This window comes from Synchiropus splendidus, chromosome 18, assembly GCF_027744825.2.
Source record: "Synchiropus splendidus isolate RoL2022-P1 chromosome 18, RoL_Sspl_1.0, whole genome shotgun sequence".
NCBI lineage: Eukaryota > Metazoa > Chordata > Actinopteri > Syngnathiformes > Callionymidae > Synchiropus > Synchiropus splendidus.
In genome coordinates this window covers 8,045,188-8,065,148 of record NC_071351.1, presented here as the reverse complement: position 1 = coordinate 8,065,148, position 19,961 = coordinate 8,045,188, and the positions used below count along the sequence as shown (strand labels likewise).

General features: G+C 42.5%; 1 protein-coding gene across 2 annotated transcripts in view; it reads left to right on the top strand.

The window, feature by feature from the left end:
* The window catches only part of soga1 (suppressor of glucose, autophagy associated 1), a 35,484-nt gene that overhangs the window by 2,060 nt on the left and 13,463 nt on the right, over positions 1–19,961 (top strand). For both annotated transcript variants that reach the window (XM_053848536.1, XM_053848537.1), the window contains exons 2-4: positions 1,383–1,484; positions 1,552–1,674; positions 6,525–6,674. In XM_053848536.1, coding sequence (XP_053704511.1) covers positions 1,383–1,484; positions 1,552–1,674; positions 6,525–6,674 — 375 coding nt within the window. The remainder of the gene's footprint in view (positions 1–1,382; positions 1,485–1,551; positions 1,675–6,524; positions 6,675–19,961) is intronic.

The window sequence follows — 19,961 nt, the reverse complement described above, 5'->3', positions numbered from 1 at the left end:
GATTGATGAGGATGATTGATCGGGCACTCTGCTCTCTTCTTGAGAGTGTTGGTGTAGCACAGCTATGTTTTCTCTGCTGTTGGGCCCGGCATTTGTTGTCTTCAGATCTTATTTTGGGGTGGACAGTTTGACCGTGTGCCGTTGACCGAGGTCACCATCACTTGGAAATACAATGTGATTTTGTGGGAGGGAGACACAATGCTCGTCTTCCAGTCTGTTGAATGTAGGACAGTCGTGAAACAGAGCTTCCTCATCGGACCACCCTAAAGCCTCATGGGAGTCACGGCACTGTAATGAGCATGTCTGCGGTGTGTTGTCGCAGCTGTGAGGAACAACTGGGCAGCAATCATGAGATCAAAACAGCGTGAGACTGACCTGACAGGAGCTTCCTCATTCAAGCCAAAAAATGTTCCCCTTGCTTTTTCCTATTTTGATGAACACACAATTCATTGTGTGAAATCGTATTTTTTCGTTCACCGTTGATGCTATATGAATCACATTGAAGATCTTTGACAACGCAGCTGTTCAGCCTTTAAATCACAGACAACGCTGTGTTAAAAGATTCATAGAACCCCACTGTCTTTCTGGTGAAGGCATGTGAAAATACAGCAGATGTTTTTAGCATTAAGCAGACCTGCAATGTTATCTAACACCCGATTGGCTCATCTATTCTCCTGACTGTCTGCTTACTCTCACATGACCAAGAACATCTTCACCATTCTTCTTTAGTTAGCCATGAAAAGCAGGTCAGTGGAGCACGTCTCGCGCCACATTAACTTGGTTTTGCCTCTCTGCTATGTCTCATCTCCTCCAATTGTTTTGGTGCTCCTTCTTCCCTCCTCCACATCTGCCCACAGTGAAGCTCACACAGCAATGTACTTTTAGCACTATAAATAAATCTTCATGTTTTCAGCGCACTTTATTATAAATTGACTCGTGTCAGTATTCAGAGCTTGGCAACATGCACACTGAATCAAATTCACGTGCAAGAGCTTGTTGTTGCGTTTCCCAAGAAGGTGACCCACATTCACAGTCGTAACAAACCGTGACAGCACTACTACTACTACTACAGCTGCTCACACTCCTCCTGTCTCGCAAGATTACAGGTCATGGATGAGATTTATTTTTCCTCACAGAGACAAAAAACCTGGCCATTTGACCTCAATTTGACTGTGTTTTATAATTTCATTTTTGTCCTTAATAGTCATATAGCAAAAACAGTGACCTCTGGTTGCAGTGCTAAATCAATAATGTATCATTGTCTATAACTCACTCAGCTGTCTTGAACGGTGCATCCCTTTGTTAGTAGCTGAAGTTGATGCTCCAGATGTGGCACAAACATGATTATGATTATTACTATTATGATTGTTGTCCATTTTTAGGACGAGATGGAAGAGTTAAGGTCTGAGATGCTGGAAATGAGGGACATGTACATGGAGGAGGACGTTTATCAGCTGCAGGACCTCCGACAGCAGCTGGAACAGGTACCTTTATTGGCTTGTAGTTTATATTCATGGAGCCTTTTTAAATGATTTATCATTGGTTTGTCAGGCGAACAAGACCTGCCGTATCCTTCAGTACCGCCTGAGGAAAGCAGAGCGGCGTTCCCTCCGCGTGGCACAAACAGGACAGGTCGATGGAGAACTCATCCAGACCCTGGAGCAGGATGTCAAGGTAAGAGCTTGTTTTTTCATGACAGCTGTCAAACATATTTTTTTTATGTTATTTGTTATTATTTATCTGTTGTTTACCCAGACTGTCCTTCTGACCTATTTTCTTCCATGAAATCAAATCATGTGAGGAGATCATCGTCCTCCTGGTTTGGTCCAATTTTCCAGTCTCATGGTCACTATTGCAAAGACAATTATTACTCATTAATATGACTCATAAGTCCTGCAGGTGCGATTTTACATGCTCAGTAAGCGCACAAACATTTTTGGTCACACTGACCCTGAATTCTGCATCAACTGAAGAGCGTTCCTTAAACGTTTTCCATGTGACAGAGGCTACAATGAGGTCTTTATACCCGGAGCAACTGTGTGCAACCGTGATGTCATTCCCCAGAGTCCCCGCCTACTCTCTGCCTCTGCTCAGCTGCTATCTGACCATTATTGAAAAAGGAAGGAAAAGGGAGTTGGAATGGGAAGGGGGGAGGAGGGATGAACACTGACTTCCTGTTTAACAGACTGGGTTGCTGCTGGAATAAAAAGGGGATGGACTCGTTTGAAAGTTTAAACTGGCCAATTAGAATGAGAGGTTTGAAAAGAGGATGAAAAGTGAGGGAATAATTACATGCAATACTTATCTGGCTATTGGAATAATGAAGGGCTTAAAGCCCCATGTAGAATATGAGCGGTGTCAAGAGTTGTGACTCCATTAGGGACATTAATGCCTAAATTCCTGGATTCTCTGGTGTCTTTCTCGACACAAGGCTGATTATGTCGTCTTGCCACAAGCAACAAAGTCGTCAGACGGCAGCTCAGGTTACTCCACACTGTTCCGTGTGAGGCTTTTTTAAGCTGTTTTACAAGCCTCTCAAAGTCACTTCTTTGCTTATTCTTGTCCAACTATCAAGGCAGTGATGCACTCACGTGTTCTGACCTTTAAATACTGCATTGTAGTTATCCTTTAAAACACACCTTATGTGTCCTTTATGTACAGTTTTATAATGTGTTGAAAGATGCATCGTACTCATGATGGTATTCAACAAACAAAACAAAAACAAAAGTGTGCACCTAAAGTTTATATTTTCAGGAGCTAGGGCTGCCAGTTAGTCAAGACAGAAAATTTAGGGGAGCCGTAAATACTTCTGCTTTGATATTCAGAAGCATTAAACTTTCAAAAGTTGTGTGGTTCCATTAGAGGGAGACTGAGTTTGTGTTTTGCAGTTGTATAGAAGCCAGAAGATACTGTAAGCAGAGAGAAGCATTCAGGTCATGTCAAATGTGTTGACAACAGGGCTGAATCATGTCGTATGGAATAAGAGTCCTTTCAATGGTTTGACCTCAGGGCCGGTATAAAATGACCTAGAAACATTTGTTGAGCTTATGTTTCGAGTGTGGTGACGCCACACCCACAGAAATTCTTCAGTTTGTGCAGCTGGAGTGTTGTGCAGATGTTACAGATGGATTCAAGCCCTTTACTTTCAATGAAGTCACGGCTTCAGTCCAACACTGTGGCTCCAAATGTGGTCACAGACTGCTTTTCTTTTCAGTGAGTCTTCCGAGATACGATAGAAAGTGAATTACTCTCAATCCTGTGTGGTAGAACAGTCCTTGGGAACAGTTTTACTTGGCTAGTATTCCCAGTACTGCTCAGACATGAGCTGCTTTACTCATGTAATTGGCTTAACCCGAGTGGATGCCCTAAGGCTCTGATTGGATGACACACAGACGCATGTGTGAATGTCAGGTGACTGTGAGGTGACAACCTCCTCTTTGTCATGTTCGGAGCAACTTTTTAGGAGTTACCACAAATATTTCTGACATCATTTCCTGTCCTACTCACACACTGCTCTCATTCCCACAATCTTCTGACATCTGGAGACACAACCTCAACTTACAGAGACAGTAACACACTCACAGGAAATGTCAAATGCGTTCTCATGATGTCAGATTCATGATAGAGTCAGATGTTTTGTCTCCTGGGGTTATTTCTATTTTTACATAATGGTTTAATGTCTTGTATAAACATTATGATTGGAAGGAATATCAATATATTTTGGATTTATTTGGGAGGAAAGTGAAAAGGTTTGCATATATTTGTTGACACATTCTGCCTTCTTGATCAGGACTCCACCCTTACACGCTTTCTACCCACTTTATTGCCTCTTTGAAATATTCTTGATGCTTCCTCCAGTGCTCTGGAATATTACCTAATGCATGAGGTCATAATTTGATGCTCATAATTCGTCTTTAATACGAGCTAATCCAGCCTCTGGCCAGCCTCACAGTGGCTATGTTACACTTGGTCATATCTTATGTAATACGCTCAACATTAATTTTAACTGACCAGCGTGGAAGCAGGCCCAAGTGGGGATTAGATAAAAGCTATCAAAAAAGACAACGGCACAGTCCCGCTGTCATGAGATTAGAGCTTGAAGCAGCTGTGTTTTTATCTAAACATTGCCAGCTTGCAGCCTCATATCCATATGTTGTGCTTTGTGTCACTGCCTGAGATAAAATAGTTTTTTCTCACCCTTCTCCAACACAAGCAACACAGAAACACACACCTTCTCTCGAGAAAGTAGAGCTCCACATTAGAGTCACATTCCTGTGGACAATAGGTGTGCTGTAGGTGACTCGGGGACAAAGCATGTTAAAGAGTAAATTATTGATGCTCACAGTTTCCCAAAATGCAGCTGCAAATTTTACCAGTGCTTTTAACAGTCAGTCAGTTCAGTCACTTTGAACATGGATTTTTTTTTCTGAAGACATTCCAGCAAATTAAACTGTTGTGTGAGGTCTCATTCTAATTCTGTTCAAGAGAATTGCATGAAATATGTGTGAGTTTGAAGACAAAAAATGATACGTAGCAATGATATTTCACCGACAGAAATGTTAAACCAACCGCCCTCAATTTTATTTCACTTGCTCCTGTGTTTTGGCTCGAATGACTGATATGAACTGCTACCTGAGTGATAACTGCATAGGTGGATGGATGGATTTGAAGATGAGATCATAGACGTGACATTCCAAGGATGGAGAGAATGCACTGCATTCCATCTTCTCCCACCCATTCTCCTTCTCTCTGTTTCCCAAGATAGCTGGGTTGCGGTGAAACAGCTGCCATGCCGGTGACTCTCTCTCTCTCTCGCACTTTCTCTCGCTTACACACATAATGGCTTTATATATAGACATGCAACAGATTAGATGTGATGTAACCTCCTGCAAATGGGTGTCCAGATGAAGTCAGAAAACAGTAAATCATTAGATCATTTCTCCTTTGTTTCCCCCGATGAGACAAAATGCAACAACTGCTTATGTAATATTAAAAACCTACCGTGTGACATCACTGTATTTTGATGCACTTCAACTTGAAAAGGGTATTTTATAGCAGCACGTTACATGCAGCCTGACACTGCAGTACTCAGACAGCAGCACTTGTCATACTGAGCACCAGTGTGTTCTGCACTTTTTATGCAGTGGAGGGAGAAAAACAAGAACCTCATTCTGATCAGATCTGTGAACGTAAGTGTTTGCACCTTCTGATGTTCCCCTTTCTTTTAGATTTTCACTATCATTGTTTTGAAAACATACACATTGATATCCACTTGGTGATGTCACGTCCGGGCCATACCTTTCGGATATACTGACCTAACATATCTTCATGGTAATAAAAAATTAGGTTCCTCCTCCTTCATTCTCTAAAGTGCTCCCAGGCCTCCATGAATACATCTACATGCTGAGCTCTTGTTCCCCAACGGTTGCTTCATCAACGGCTTGAGATTTTATCAGAGAGATCTGTGCATGTGCCTCAGTGCTGAGCAACAAGACCCTAGTTGTTATAAACAGTCAAATAGATGAGTAACTGTCACTTGTTCAAAGGTGTTGCTGTTTGCCCTGTGGCCAGAGTGGGTGCGTGTGTCCCTCCTTAGACCACAGGATTCTTTCAGAACTCTGAGAGGTACTCTGACTGAATACTAATTACATCCTATAGCTGTGTTGCCGGGTAAAACCCAGCTTCAATGCTGTTGAATTCCTCCACGAACACAGCAGCTTGGAGTTGAAGTGAAGCTTAACAAGGGAGAAAATGTAAAGGAGTTGCGGCAAACTAAGATGAATTTTAGTCCACTGTGTGATGTTGCGTTCTGCTTAGTTGAAAGAGAGTTTCGTGCATTCAAATACAAAATTATTGTGTGGATACGTGTTATATAATGCATTGTGACGGGTGTGCAGTGATGGCATTATCGAGGACAAGTGGGGCCATTTAGAGGTCAGAACGCCTGAGAAAAACACACAAGGCACACACTTGCACATGAACTGGAGAGTGGGTGGAGAAGCTCTGGGAGCTGTTGGTGTAAGGACAGTGGCACATTGTGGCGCCCAGCACCACCAGTTCAGAAACATTATCACACACTGTCACACATTATGCGCTGGAGAATAACCAAGTTATAAAGAACACACTGGCTGAATTTGTGCTCATCATACTTTTAGTATTATCTTGAATAATGATGAATGTATGAGCAAGTTTTGTGTCTTGCACATTAAATTATTTCAAAGAATCATTTTTTTCCTGCAAAGACACCGGCCATATAAGGGTTCAACTGAAGGGCGCACAGCGATGCACAGTCCTTCAGATGTATGGTCAGGTTAGAGCCTTAATTATTCATGACAGAAAATGCTCTGGACCAAAAGCCCAGGTTTCCATTAAAACAGATAACCTTTTTGCATCCATCACCTTGCCCTTCACCATAGGATGTCCTTGCATGACCATTTTTTATTTGAAGTGACGTTTAACTGCCTGAGTAGGAAGACATCTCTCTATATTTTGAGGTTCTATCATGATGCTTTTCTTCTTTTCAGGTTGCAAAAGACGTTTCCATTCGTCTCCACAGTCAGCTGGAAAGTGGGGAGAAGAAAAGAACGCGCTTGGAGGATGAAAATGAAGAGCTTCGTGTCCGACTGCAGGACATGGAGGTCACCAAACAAGTCTTGCAGCAGGAGCTTGACAAGGTAAGATCAAACGTCATTGGGTTTGGTGAATTTCTTCAGGTATCGTGGCTTCCATATTGTGTTTATGGTGAAAAGGTGATGAGTTAGGTTTCTGTGACTCCATTGTTATTGCCTTTATGAATGCTATGTTTGCTTACCTTGGTCACTCGGAAAGAGCAGAGTTGTGACTGAGCGCAGTGATGCTATTTAAAATCATGCTCAATGAAGAGAAAAGGACTCCTGCCTTGTCTACTTTGTCAGTGTTTGATGAGCTAAAGGTCAAAGACTTGGCTCCAGACTAAGTCCCCTGATGTGGGTCAGTACCGGTTGCTGTCAACAACTGTAGATCTACTCTCCCCTCGGGTTCTGTTTCTTTCACTGAGTGGATAGTAGACTCTGTGTGGCTATGCTTAATGCTCAACGTTTCATCAAACAGGACTCTTGTGCCCTGTTAGTATTAGTATTAGTAGGACACTTACTGTTTTACTGAGTATTATGGAACAGGTCTGGGCTATTTTAAAGCAGTTAGACGTTCATATTAGGCCCAGTTGTTTTTGTTAAAGTCTGACAGACATACTCATTTAAATATTCCGACCTCGAGCCGCAACTATAAACGTCTCTGACTCAGTCGAGTTGGAGAAGAAAACTATAATCTGGAAATGTTGGTGAGGGACAAAAAACTGACACAAGGCAATGGATAGGCTTGAATCGCCACAGTTTTGGCTTTTTTAGCTTTGCTTTTTCATCTGTAATTGTCATGTCAGAAAGTACTTTTGTCCAAAACGAATGGGGAAAAAAAATGGAAATGGAAAAAGTGTGCAGCTCCACTGTTCTTATTGAAAGTGAATAAAAACATGAACTTTTGACTGTAAGGACATCAAGCCACAGAGGACAAGTGGGCGACAGTAAATTTAAGACAATTAAATTAGTTCTGCACAGTTAACCTCAACTTTAATCCCTATACAGGGCCCCGGGAGGTTATTTAACTTTCATCTGATGTCATTGTTACTGGTGAGTGGTTTTGGCAAGATGCAGTGATGGGAATTTATGTTTTTAAATGAGACTCATAGCTCTTCATGTGAGCAAACATTGAGTTGTTGGAAACATGAATTGATAGTACTGATAGCTGTGCTTCTTCTGAGCCACCAGAAAAGCGTTCTTGTCACAGCCAATAGGAAGGCTCTGTGTGTGTGTGTGTGTGTGTGTGTGTGTGTGTGTGTGTGTGTGTGTGTGTGTGTGTGTGTGTGTGTGTGTGTGTGTGTGTGTGTGTGTGTGTGTGTGTGTGTGTGTGTGTGTGTGTGTGTGTGTGTGTGTGTGTGTGTGTGTGTGTGTGTGTGTGCGTGTGCGTGCGTGCGTGCGTGTCGGCTCGTCCACACTGGAATGTCACCTCTGTCACAATCTCACACCTTTGATTCCATACAAGTGAGAAAAAAAGTCAAGTGTCAACTTGTGAAGTAAAGATAAGGTGTGGAAAAATAATCTTTTCCACAAACTATAGAGGGGAAAATAGCAAATGAAACAAATCCCTCCTGTGACAGTGATCCAGGGCAGATAAGCTATTGGACTGTGTTATTAGAGAATCTTATCTATTGTTTGATTGGAATTTCCTTTTTTGAAGGAAAAAAAGATAAAATATTACTATGTTGCTGAATATCTGTTTAGCAATTTCATGCATCACAGTGTCTCAGTGGTTTGTTGACTCAAGGAGTGCATCGCACACTGTAGACTGGGAGTTTTGTCTCTGTTCTTCTGACACACACCTTCACTGGTTTGGTCAGTAACTGAGTTGGTAATGGCAATATTAGAATCGGTGAGTAAATGTCTGCTGTTAGTGAGTCTGGGCCAAACAGAAAAATCTTGATATTTGATTATTTGTTGGTGTTTTTCCTCATTTATTCGCTCTCCCCTCCATCTACCTGCTTCCACCTTCCACAGAGAGACCAAAATGAATGCTGATGTAGCACATATGCTTATCCTGTTTCACTCTATGTCCTTCCACTCCATTTTCTTCTTCCCCTTCTGTGTTGCTCCCCGACCCTTTGCTTTCCATTGAGCATCTCCGTCTTTGTCTCCTTTGCTCGCCTCATATCATCCGAGCCATCGATCCATTCCAGCTGTTTGACCTCTAAATAGGACAAGGTCAGATGTGATAGAGGGCGGGCGGAGCTACTGAGCCGTGTTACTTATAAGCCCTGAGTGAAAAAGAGGCAAAGGATCGGTTTTCTGTCCCCAGTTAAGCTGTCCCAGAAATGAGATAGGAGAGGAGAAACCAGATAAAGAATGGAAGGTGTTTAGGTTTTTAAAAACAGAATCACTTCTGTTCTTGTCTTTATCCTTTCATTCATAATAAGCAGTTTCATTACATTAAAATAGTGAGGTGGTTTTGGTCTTTGTTTGGGCTGGGTGTCATCACATTCATTCTGTGGCTGCCATGTGACTGTAGAAGGAGGTTGTGCTGTGTGGCACAAGGACAGGTGACACTCATGAGCACTACAGTATAGTCAAGGACAGAGTGACAATTTGCTTTAATGCACTGTCTGGCTGTATGGAGATGAATCGTTCATAACGACACCTGACATCAGCGCTGATAGCTGGGACAGCGTGTTCTGTGACTTCCATGCTGAAGTTATGTTTGCTTTTTTATTGCTGAAGGTCATGAGAAATCATGCTTGGTGATGTTTTTATTTCGGAACAGGTTTTGAATGTGAAGTGCTGCAGCAAGAGGGAATATTATTGCTTGGCTGGTCTGAAAAAAAGTAGTGTGCGTGAGGCGAACAGCAGGGAAGATATTATGCAAAAGGAGAACAAAGGACACACTGCTGATTCTACAGTGAAAGGAATCACACTGTAGACAGTGAGCAGAGCGCAGAAAAGCCTGCGTGGCATCGTAGTAGGAGGGCCGAACAGCTTTAAAATGATCATATATGGAGGAATACGTCTTGATCATATACGCCTCAGTCTCAGTCTCATTCCTGTGTCTACCGTAGTTTGAAGATCGTAGATGAGGTGTTTCACGTGTGTGTCGGCATTGTGATTTAGGCTTAGTCTGTTGAGAATGATAAGGTCAACGTGTCTGTGCAGCACACATACATGTATAAGGCGGCCGTTTTTATGTGCTGCTTCTCTTCGTGTCTCTTCCTTCTGCTCATTTATCACTTGACTTTCCGGCTCTATATGAATTGTAGAGGACAAGTTAATGGATCCTGGGATGTTTTAAATCTCTTCCCAATGTGCTCCTCAGAGTGGAGAGGATGGGAAATACCTCATCGTTTGTCGTCTTGAGTTATTGTCTTATCAAGTAGTCTCTATTGTTAAATAAAATACCAGTGTTCTCTTCTGACCTATATGTTGCAAATTAAAAATATGTAAAGCTTTTCGAGGATGACAAACTGAAGACAATGTTGCTTACAATCCTAAAAGTATTGATGGGTTCCTTCCTGCATTATTTTCATAGTTTTATTCTGTTTATTTCTGTGGTCCCCATTTGAACGTGGCCTAAAAACACAACCTGAAAAAAAGACAATAAAGCTTCATGGGGGTTGTTTTGTCTATCTTTGTAAGGTCAGCTGCTAGCATGTACTTTCATGTGCCACATCACTCTCATCTGAAGTCAAAAAAGTACAACGATTTAAAGGCTATTTTTATGCTTTTGTCAACAGCCCAATATACACCATTGTACTGATTTAGTTGTTGTACAGTGTCGTTGGGAAGCACTGAAAAGCGTGTTGTTCACACAGCTGAAGTGCTTTCTGTTGCCTCTGACTTTCAGGAAGTGCTGCTTATTGTTCTGAAACTGTGGGTCAAACATAATCACGGGGTTTGAGGGAAGTTGTCTCTGTCCGCTATAATTACTATGTTTTAACCTGGTTTTTAGAATCCCAAGAATGACTGACTCCTGCCAATAGAAAAGTGTTCTCCCCAATGTCTTACTGTGCAATCTGTCACACCATCTTGCTGGAGTAAAGGTTAACAAACGCAGGGTTCTGCTTGAGGCAGCTCTGCCGGCTGTTTTGCAGGGATGTTTCCAACCTACTTTCTCTGACTATATTTGATTATTTGCTGCATGCGGGTCACAAGTCTCTTGTTAATTTCCTGGAGTCCATCTGAGGACATGGACGGGAGATGTATGTTTCTGCCAGTGTGTGAGTATTAAATGGGTCACCATAGCTTGAGTATAAACTTAGCTTTCTAGGTCAGAGTGATTGATTAGACTGAAGATCTGGACTTAAAAGAACGGAAGATTCTGCTTCAGAGGATCTTCCCACCTGACACCACAGAGACAACGAGTGCTCAAGTGGATTGAATCAAAGATAACTCGACTACTGCAGGGAAACGTTTCCCTGAGCTACCCAATACTAGATCGAAAACATCTCTCTTTCATTCTGTCCTTTTAAACTGCTTGACTCTTGACTTTGTTTATGCTTTATTGTGGTCAATTCAAGGCATAAAGATCTATGAACAAGTATATAGTAATAACAAAGATGGGGACGTGCAAAAGACCAATAAATAAAACACATATCTGAAAATGAGATTATAATCCAGAAGAGAGGGCAGATTATGTGCAGAAGGTTAAGATAGATTTATGTAATAAAGAGAAGACCAGGTAAGGTTTAAAAAAACATGTTTTTGGAACAATGTGGGGCAGAAATGCTGAGATCAGGTGACAATAGTGGAGGATACAGGAAGAGGAAGGTGGGAGAGATGAAGGGAGTCTTGCTGGAGGCGTTTCTGGGTCAGTGGGTGCTTTGCCAGGGAGACCACGATCCTATACTGTACTGTTTTTTTTCCTCGCAAATGTTGTTCTGACCCTCAGAAAATACCCAGGTGGCTTTAAGGGACATCCTAAATGTCCTTAGAACACACTCACTTTCACACCTGGAGGAGCATAGTTGGATTCCACCTTGCATTTGTGTGTTCTGGTATCACATGAGCCCCGCCGGACACAGAAGGTGATAGTCTTTTTTTTTTTTTTAATATCGATAAACTCTCTGAAACCGGCATTTCTACTTTCCCTGGAGTTTTCCAAGATATTGCTATGTCTCACTGTGCATCATTACGCATTCCTGAGGCTCATCACAAATGGAAAAAAAGCCTAGTTTGGGGAGAGAAGAGTGGGGAGTGGGGGCTGTTTAGGTGTTTGGAGAAAGATAAATGTTGAGACTACATTCAGGAAAAGAAACCCCAGCAGGGAGGCAAAACTGGAGGGAAAATAACTCCAAAAGTCTGTTGTTTGTCTGCAGCATCTGTTTATAGTGTAGTAAAACACTCACATAAGATAGCTGTAACAATGATTATCTCCATCTGCCTTGTCTTTGCCACAGAATCTGTTTGGTTTTTTTCATCAGCCTTTATTAAAACTGAGAACCAGCGCCACGTACTGGCTTTGATGTTGACAAGCTGTCGCACTTAAAAAATAGAGTTGGATAATGACCAAAGTTTTTGGCTTTCAAATGCTTTCAATCGATTCGAAGGCACTTGAAGGTTAGCTGTTATTTCACAAGATGTTCTTTGTCCTCCTACCTCAGGCGAGAGATTGCTGCTGACCTCTACTCACATTTGGAAGAAGAGTGGTGATATAAAATGACGCTTATTACCTGAGTTCACATTGAGGGCGATAACAGAGTCGAGCAATTATGTCCAGGAAGAGAGTCATATTGGAGATAGAAATGCCAAACACCATTTGTTTGACTGTTTTGGAGATAAGGGAGGGGGGCATCACAAGGATCTCAGGGATCCACTAAACATAAAAAGACGCTGTCGACAACAGTGGACTCTCCTTCTGCCATTAAAAGATTTATAGCCATTAAGAGCAGACCAGAGTGCGGATTATCTAACCTGAGGGAGGCATGCAAGGGTGTGTCCTCAGTGGAGTCTGGAGAAGAAATACACTCATAAACCCAGCTTTACAGTGTGCAACCATTTGTTCTTGTAGTGCTGCAATAATTGGATTTTTTTTTATTCTTCTGTATGATAAATGTAGCTGCCGTCTTCGCCGCCCGTTAAATGTGTTACTGCTCTGCTTTTGTTTCTTTACTTGTGGAATTCCCGACTGAAGCGTTGGTCACTAAATGTTGGATTCCAGAATAACTGTTGAATATTATGGTGAGAACACAAGCTGAGAAGCCAGTGAAAGAAGAAGTGTAACTCACTGGCAACCTTTTTTTATTCCAATGAACAATCAGGTTTCAATCAAGTTTGTTTTCATTTGATGTTTTTCTCACTTCCTCCGGTGCTTCCTCCAACTCAGTCGTCCTTCGTCTCACTTTCTTCCTGTTTGCCAATGAAAGCTGAGTGACATCATCACTGTGCTGCCGGCTGTTATGCCTGAGTGGAAGTGTAGACGTGGAAAATGAGCTGCTGGCACCTCCTGCTGATGCTCATCTGGCTGTGTTGCCGTTACCATGGCTACACAGGCGGGCTCATGTGCGTTGCTATGGTTACCCTGCAGTGTGATCCCAGTGTGTCCCGCAGCCACTGCACACAGGAGCCGCAATGTAAATTGATTGTGTATTGTTGGGAAAAAAAACGTTTATTTATATGAGTGATGTTGCTCATTTTAAGACACTTTGCCGTGACCGCTTTAATGCAGTTAAATTTGGAAGCTCCAACATCAAAACAAGGCAGAGCTTCCCTTGTTTTTCATGGCTGTGCTAATAAAAATAATTCCACCCGCATCCATTGCAATAAACGCCGTCAATAAACATGATAGATTCATGGCTATATTAACCAAGGAATAATGCATTTCTGTCAGTTCTACATTGCTCACATTATTTTCAATTGTCTTAATGAGGAATTGATGATGCCCACAGGCCTCTTTTTAAAGTGCCATCTTCATTAGATACAGTCCCAGAGGTGTTTTGACATCTTACTTTCCACCCCCAACCTCTCTTTCACTCTCTTCAGCAGACACCAGGGTTGAACTTTATTTTGTGACAGAAAGTATTGTGTAACCAACTGTGCCTCTATATGAGCAGGTTTTCCTACTGTTTAATTACATGTAATGCACTAAAGTCCTTATATGATCAGTACACGTTGCCTTTTCTTCATCTTGTCCAAATATCTAAGATATTAACTCCCCTGAATGCAGCGTTGTGTAACCATGATGGATGGTCAAAAACAAAAGCCCATTATCTCACAGGCCTTGTTCATGCTTCTCTGATCTAACTGGTCATCAAGTTATGTAAAAGATGCTGAGTAATGCCTGCAGTCTTTTCAGCAGGGATCAGTGAGGACAGTGGACGTGCACTTTGTCGATATTGTGTGTCTCCCATGACTAGATCGATGTTGTGATTCATCCTTCGCCTGAATCCACTTCTTCAAGAGACCAGGAACAGATTTAGATTCCTGTATATGTAAAAACTTGTGGTCTATAGAGTGCAAAGTAACCATTTAAAACTGTTCATTTGGGGAGAAAGATAAGTGTTGTAAATGCTCAACTATAGAAAGGTAAAGTTGCATTGTTGTGAAGGACGGTTGAGCCGGGATCGTCTACTGGGACGCTTGGATTTACCTGCATGACCTGTTTTTCCTGTATGTATGACACTGGGAAGTCTCTGCTGCGGGGGGTTCTGCAACGAACAGAGGTGGGGAACGACACAGTGTTGCAGAATTCTCCGGTTGCATGTCCTCAGTCGCTGTACTAATAAATTGCGTGGTCACCATTTTCGATTATTGCCTGAATGTCTGAGTGATGGAATGACGGTGCAGTCTATTAAAAAGTGCTGACCTCACCACTTCCTTATAATAACTGGCCTCTTTTCATTATGGACTCTTGACAGTTCCTAAATTTGGCAGTCTTACGATAAGCTTCACCTCACTGTAACACTTTCTGGCTGGTGCATTTTTGCAGTGTTTTCCATTTTATTTTGAATGTTTAATTCCCTGCAGGGAAAATGTTCCTCGACAACCACATGATAAAGACACGCAGTCTATCTGCCTTTCATGAGGGTAATTTATCGCTGAGACCAGGGGTGCGGGGTGTTGTGCTTCTAGGTGTCTCGTAAAATCTTGAGCCAGGCAGCATGTCAATAAGCTGCTCTGTTGAAAGCACATTAAGCTCATCCTTTAGGGCTCATTTGCAAGCACGTGCTTCTACTTGCTGGCTTTGTTTGCATTGGAAATGTGTTGCGAGAAATAGGCCTCAGAAGTGGGTGGAATCAGGTCACAGTCTCGGGTTGCGCAAATGAAATTACAAATGTTGTTTAGTATGAATTGTTTTCTCACATATTTTTGTGAGGTTATTTGATTTATTTTGATTTTGTCTTTTCATTTATCCACTGTTTTTTTTATCACACAGCTGTCAGTCATTTAGTGGAAAATGTTTTCGGTCTTGTGTGTCAGATAATAAAAGTGTCATCGTGGCGCACTGCCCCCTCTGGATGGGTCAGGGCTGTGCGCACGGTCACATCCTGTTTGATGATCTGTCACTGCTGCTATTGACATGAAGGACTTTGGCTGAGGAAAAGCAGGCGTCCGAGAAATAAACGTCGCTGGAGAAGCTCCAAACTGTTCGCATCGTGGTGTTGTTGTTTTTCGTCTTGATGCTCTTCTGATGACCAGGCACAACCCCATCATGTATGAATATAAGTCATGTGAGTTTTCATCCGAAACCTCTTCCTGTCTAGACTCTTTGATCCACACTCATACTGTATGTTGAAGAGATTTCAAAGGTCACCAAAACCCAGATGTGTCCACCCAAACTGGGCTTTGTTCTGCTGTCAGTCCAATGTAAAAGGATGCTATTATGCAATCACAAAGACTTGGTGAAGTACACAGATCCGCTGCCGGAGTGGGCTTTGATGCCACAAACATTTTAGGGCAGGACCACGTTTGAAAATAAGTGATTGTTTCTCTTGAAGGCTTAAATAATATGTTTAATTCATAATAGCTGAAACAGGAGTTGACATGAACTCATCCATGGGTCAGGAAATGATTCAGCTGCTATTCAATGTAATGGCTTCTTCAAAACGCCTGACCAGAAGGGATGCTGTTCATGTGATTTGTTGTTAAATTGAAGGAAGCACACAAAGATAAGGTTTCATTTCATTTATTTATTTATTTATTTTTTACTTTATAAGATGTGCTGCTGAGCCTGGAAGTCGCTGTAGTGAAGTGTCGTTTTTTTTCCTTCTAAATTTCAGCACCAATATCTTCACTTTTACGTCAAATGAATACCGGTTATCGGCCTCGTTGACTTCTCATGATCGGTATCGGCCCTGGAAAACACCATCTAAATCATTCACACCTGCACACACACCGACACTCTCTAAGCGATGCAGTTCACATTGCCAATTCCAGGTCCTTCCAGTCGACACACTTGACTTCACACACAAATAACAATATGACAAGCTGCTCGCTCTCACTGCTGTGTGTGACATGTATGAAAGCGGTCCTGACAAGATCTCTGCCCTAATTAATGCTGCGAGCTTGACGGCTCTGACCATATGGATCCCGTCCTGCGTGCTCTGAGGTTTGTGTGTGTGTGTGTGTGTGTTGTCATGCATGTGTGTATCCTTGTTATACATCTACAGTGATAGTTGTTAATGAATTTATTTAGAATGCAATAAGTACTTATTATTCTTATAATTTTAACATCCAACTTGATTTTTTTTCTTTCTTTTCCTGTCTGCACATCCTCTCCACTTCCCTTATGTTACTAATGGGTTGCCAGTTGGGCGCCATGGTGACAGACTCTTGATGCCGTCACCATGGCGACATATTGGTCTGTGATGAAGACATTTTTCAGTGGGTGCGGGGGATGCTTGGCGTCATGTGCAGAGATATGCAGTCGGAAATATTAGCTGGGTGCTTCTTCTCCTCTGCATTGTTTACTGAGGGGTCTGCTTTCCTTCAAGCATGACTGCAAACACACTGGTGCAGACTCGCAAAAACTGTACACACACTCATGAATAATGCAGGTCAATATATAGCAATCACTTTGTACTTAAGTCAGTGTTCATTTGAGCAAGGTCACCTACTAACACACTGCCTGCAGGCGCCGCGGCACAGCCATCAACACACTCTGACAGCCTGTACACACAAGCTGTTGTTCCACTGAAGTGGCTGGAAGTGAGCTTGAAAACAAGGCGCTGCCAACTCGCTTCCTCTCCTCGATACACCTGTGCCTTTGTTCCTCCGCTCTCACTCTGTCTCGGTTATTTTAGTGCTTCTGAAATTGCCAAAGTTAACAGAAGTATGGGATGGGAGGAAAAAATGTCACTCAAGTCTGCTCTTATGATGGAAGGAAGGTGAAGATGGAGCTGTGTGTGAGCAGGTACACTGATGAAGTGGGGACTTTATTAGCATTTTTATGAGCTATTTAGTTCAGTGTATCAATGTTGTGGGCACAGTTTGACTTGCTGCATGAAGTGTCCGTCACTAGCTTATCCGATCATGCTAAAGCACTGTTGAGTCTAGACTGTTTAAGGGCAGGTGAAGCAGGAGAAGAACCTTCAGGCCCTGGCATGAAACAGATTAACTCAGCCCTTGTTTGATCTTGCATAGTGTTGTGTGATTCCCAAGAGCGCAGAACGGAATTGAATGATTTATACTGTGCAGCAGAAAATTTCCATTTGAGTCTGTGTGCAGAGGATTGATTAACACCCAAATCCATTTCTGAGGAAAGGCTTTTGTTGTTCGAAGGATGCTGTGAGAAGCCCGAAAGTGAGAAAAGGAGTTTCACAGCTGTAGCCATCGCGCGCTTCCTGTTCACCCTGAGACCATGTTCTTGTTAACGCTTGTGTATGACTGAGTTCACCACAGTGCGAGGCAGTCAAAGTGACACAGATTATTTATTTTATGTGGATCAGAATCACTCAACTAAAAACTTCTCTCTTGAGCCTAACCAAATTCAAGCATTCAAAAGCAACGTAATATTCCATATTCCTCTCAATACCGTTTTAAATAATGTTTCAAGGAGCTCTCAGATTGCTACCTGAACAGCCCACTGCAGCCCAGCTCTCTAAATAAGTGCTGACACCGTCTTTATTTCAGGCGCTGTAAAAACATGCTTACTGTAACAGGAACCGTATTGATTTAATTTTTTCAAATGTCAATACAGACATGTTCTGTAAAGCTGCGCTGCTGTGGTTTCTCTGATGTCACAGTCAGAAATCAATTTCACAGGGCCAGGTGATTCATTTTCAGACAGAGCCAGTCAGTTAGGCCTGTTAAAACAAATGCCTCCAGCAGTGACTTGCTCTCTGTGTAGTTTAGAGGTTGGTAATGCATATAACTTGATTAGTGAACTTGCCAATGTGAGTGATCATTTGAAGAGGCTTCAGCAGACACACAGCCTCTGTGTCTTCGCTGTTGTGCCATGTTTGGTTTGCTTGATCCAACATGCAACGTGGGAATTTGCAAACAGCGATGTTATCTTTACTCTCTAAATAGTGTGATGCCAAACTGAGCAACTCCTTGGTCTCTCTTATCCTGTAAGTGTTCAGAAAGTCCTCTATTTTATTTCATTTGAAATTAGACTGTTTGACTTTTTGTTTGTTCCTTCGCCTCCATATTTACTAGAATATTTCACGATAAAGTGTGCAGCAGTCAAGCAGCTGTACTTTGAAGATCTACATTAAATGAGCTGACATGTTAAACGGATCTCTCAGGGACTTTCTAATTCGCTGCGTTCACAGCAGCAGTGTTACTGAGGAGCAGTCGAGTAATAAGCTATGAGCAGACTGGGGACTTTGGGATAAGCTGCGTTGTTATCAGCTCTGGATCGCTTGTGGCTCCGAGCCTCACAGAAGCTCCCAGAATGAATCTTAACCCGTGAACACTGTCGGACTGGTGATGCGATACTATGCATCTTGTGCAACACTTTACCGCAATTTTAACCCTTTAAAGTAACGCTAGTTTCGGCCACCGTCAGCAACACAAAACACACGATCAAATGTTATGCAACCCTTTGTTCCTCTGTTTGGTGGAGATGATGAGACATGAGTGTGCTGTTCTCTCTCGGGTCCAGACTGTGCTTTCGCCAGCCAAAGGGAGCGTGTCTGTTTCTGTGCCTGCACTTCAGATAAATCCATTCTCTGTCTCACTGCCCACACTTCCTTCAGTGGCGCCCACACACCTTAACTCAAGAGAGCTGAGCAGACTATTCCTCCTGAAAATCACAAACATTCTGAGGTAACAAACCAGAGGTCTCTTGTTCATCTTTGAGGGTATCTGCGGCCGATCTATAAGGAGCGTGAAGAAGTGTGAAGGAATAATGTGTAGCATGGAAGTTAACATGCTCCTGACTCAGCTCTCTTGTCCCAGAATAAAAGTTTTCGAGACAGAGTCTTTGGCTTGCTACGTTGAGCTGGCAGGATTAGTTGCATGGATGCCCTGGAGAAGTACGTCCTCTGATCTATTCCTGCTCACTTCGTCTTCGCTCCCAGAGAGCAAACTCATGTTTATTTAGATGGCTTGTGCACCAAGGCAGTACCCAAATACCTGCTCAAACTTTCTTTAGCCTGAGAGGAAATCGAGTATTTTAGTTTAGACTGACATCCTCAGTGCAGGAGTGGAATTATGTCACATTTCCGAATCATAATCTCGGCTCCACAGTTATCATCAAGGTCACTCTATTTGAATTTCTGCTATTATATGACTTGTTATCATCCGTGGCACTCGCCAAGAACAAAGCACATCGCACTCGACCAAATCTACAATTCCTACCCACAGTATCAATTCCTCATCACACAAAATGCCTTCTGCTCTTTGGTGGTTTTGCTCCAGATCAGATTAAAATGGAAGAAAAGGCTGTGTTGTGACTCGCAGATGAAGCCATGTTGGTTTTCATCACTTATCTTTGCTGACGCTGTGGGATTCTGTCAGTGTTTGGCTTGTGGGGGTGGCCGTGTAAAAGTTGCATGACGAAGCCCTGACGCTTGAAAGGCAGAGAAGTGTGTCGCTCTTTCTTTCTGTCGTGTGTATGTTAAGCTCAGATCTGCCTCTGAGTTACTTACATACTGTTGTGATACTTGTTCCAGCGATTCGGATCAGAGTGCGAGGACCTCCGCCAAGATCCTCCGATTTTTTTATGCACTATTAAAGCCCTATATGTATTTTATACATGCCGTTTGGTACCACTACTACCATTTGAGTTGTCATTGACTGCCACACCCTCAGAGGATACAGTCAGAAATTTGCTGAACCTGTGAAAAGAGCTTCCAGCCAGATTATCATGTGCGGCCACTTCAGTTGGACTGGTGTCTTTCTCTTAACTGTTTGCAAGAACCTGGGACACTCAAAGGCTGCCAACATTGTGCATATGGCTGCCTTCAGTGCCAACATGTACCTTTAGCTGCAGATGGCTTC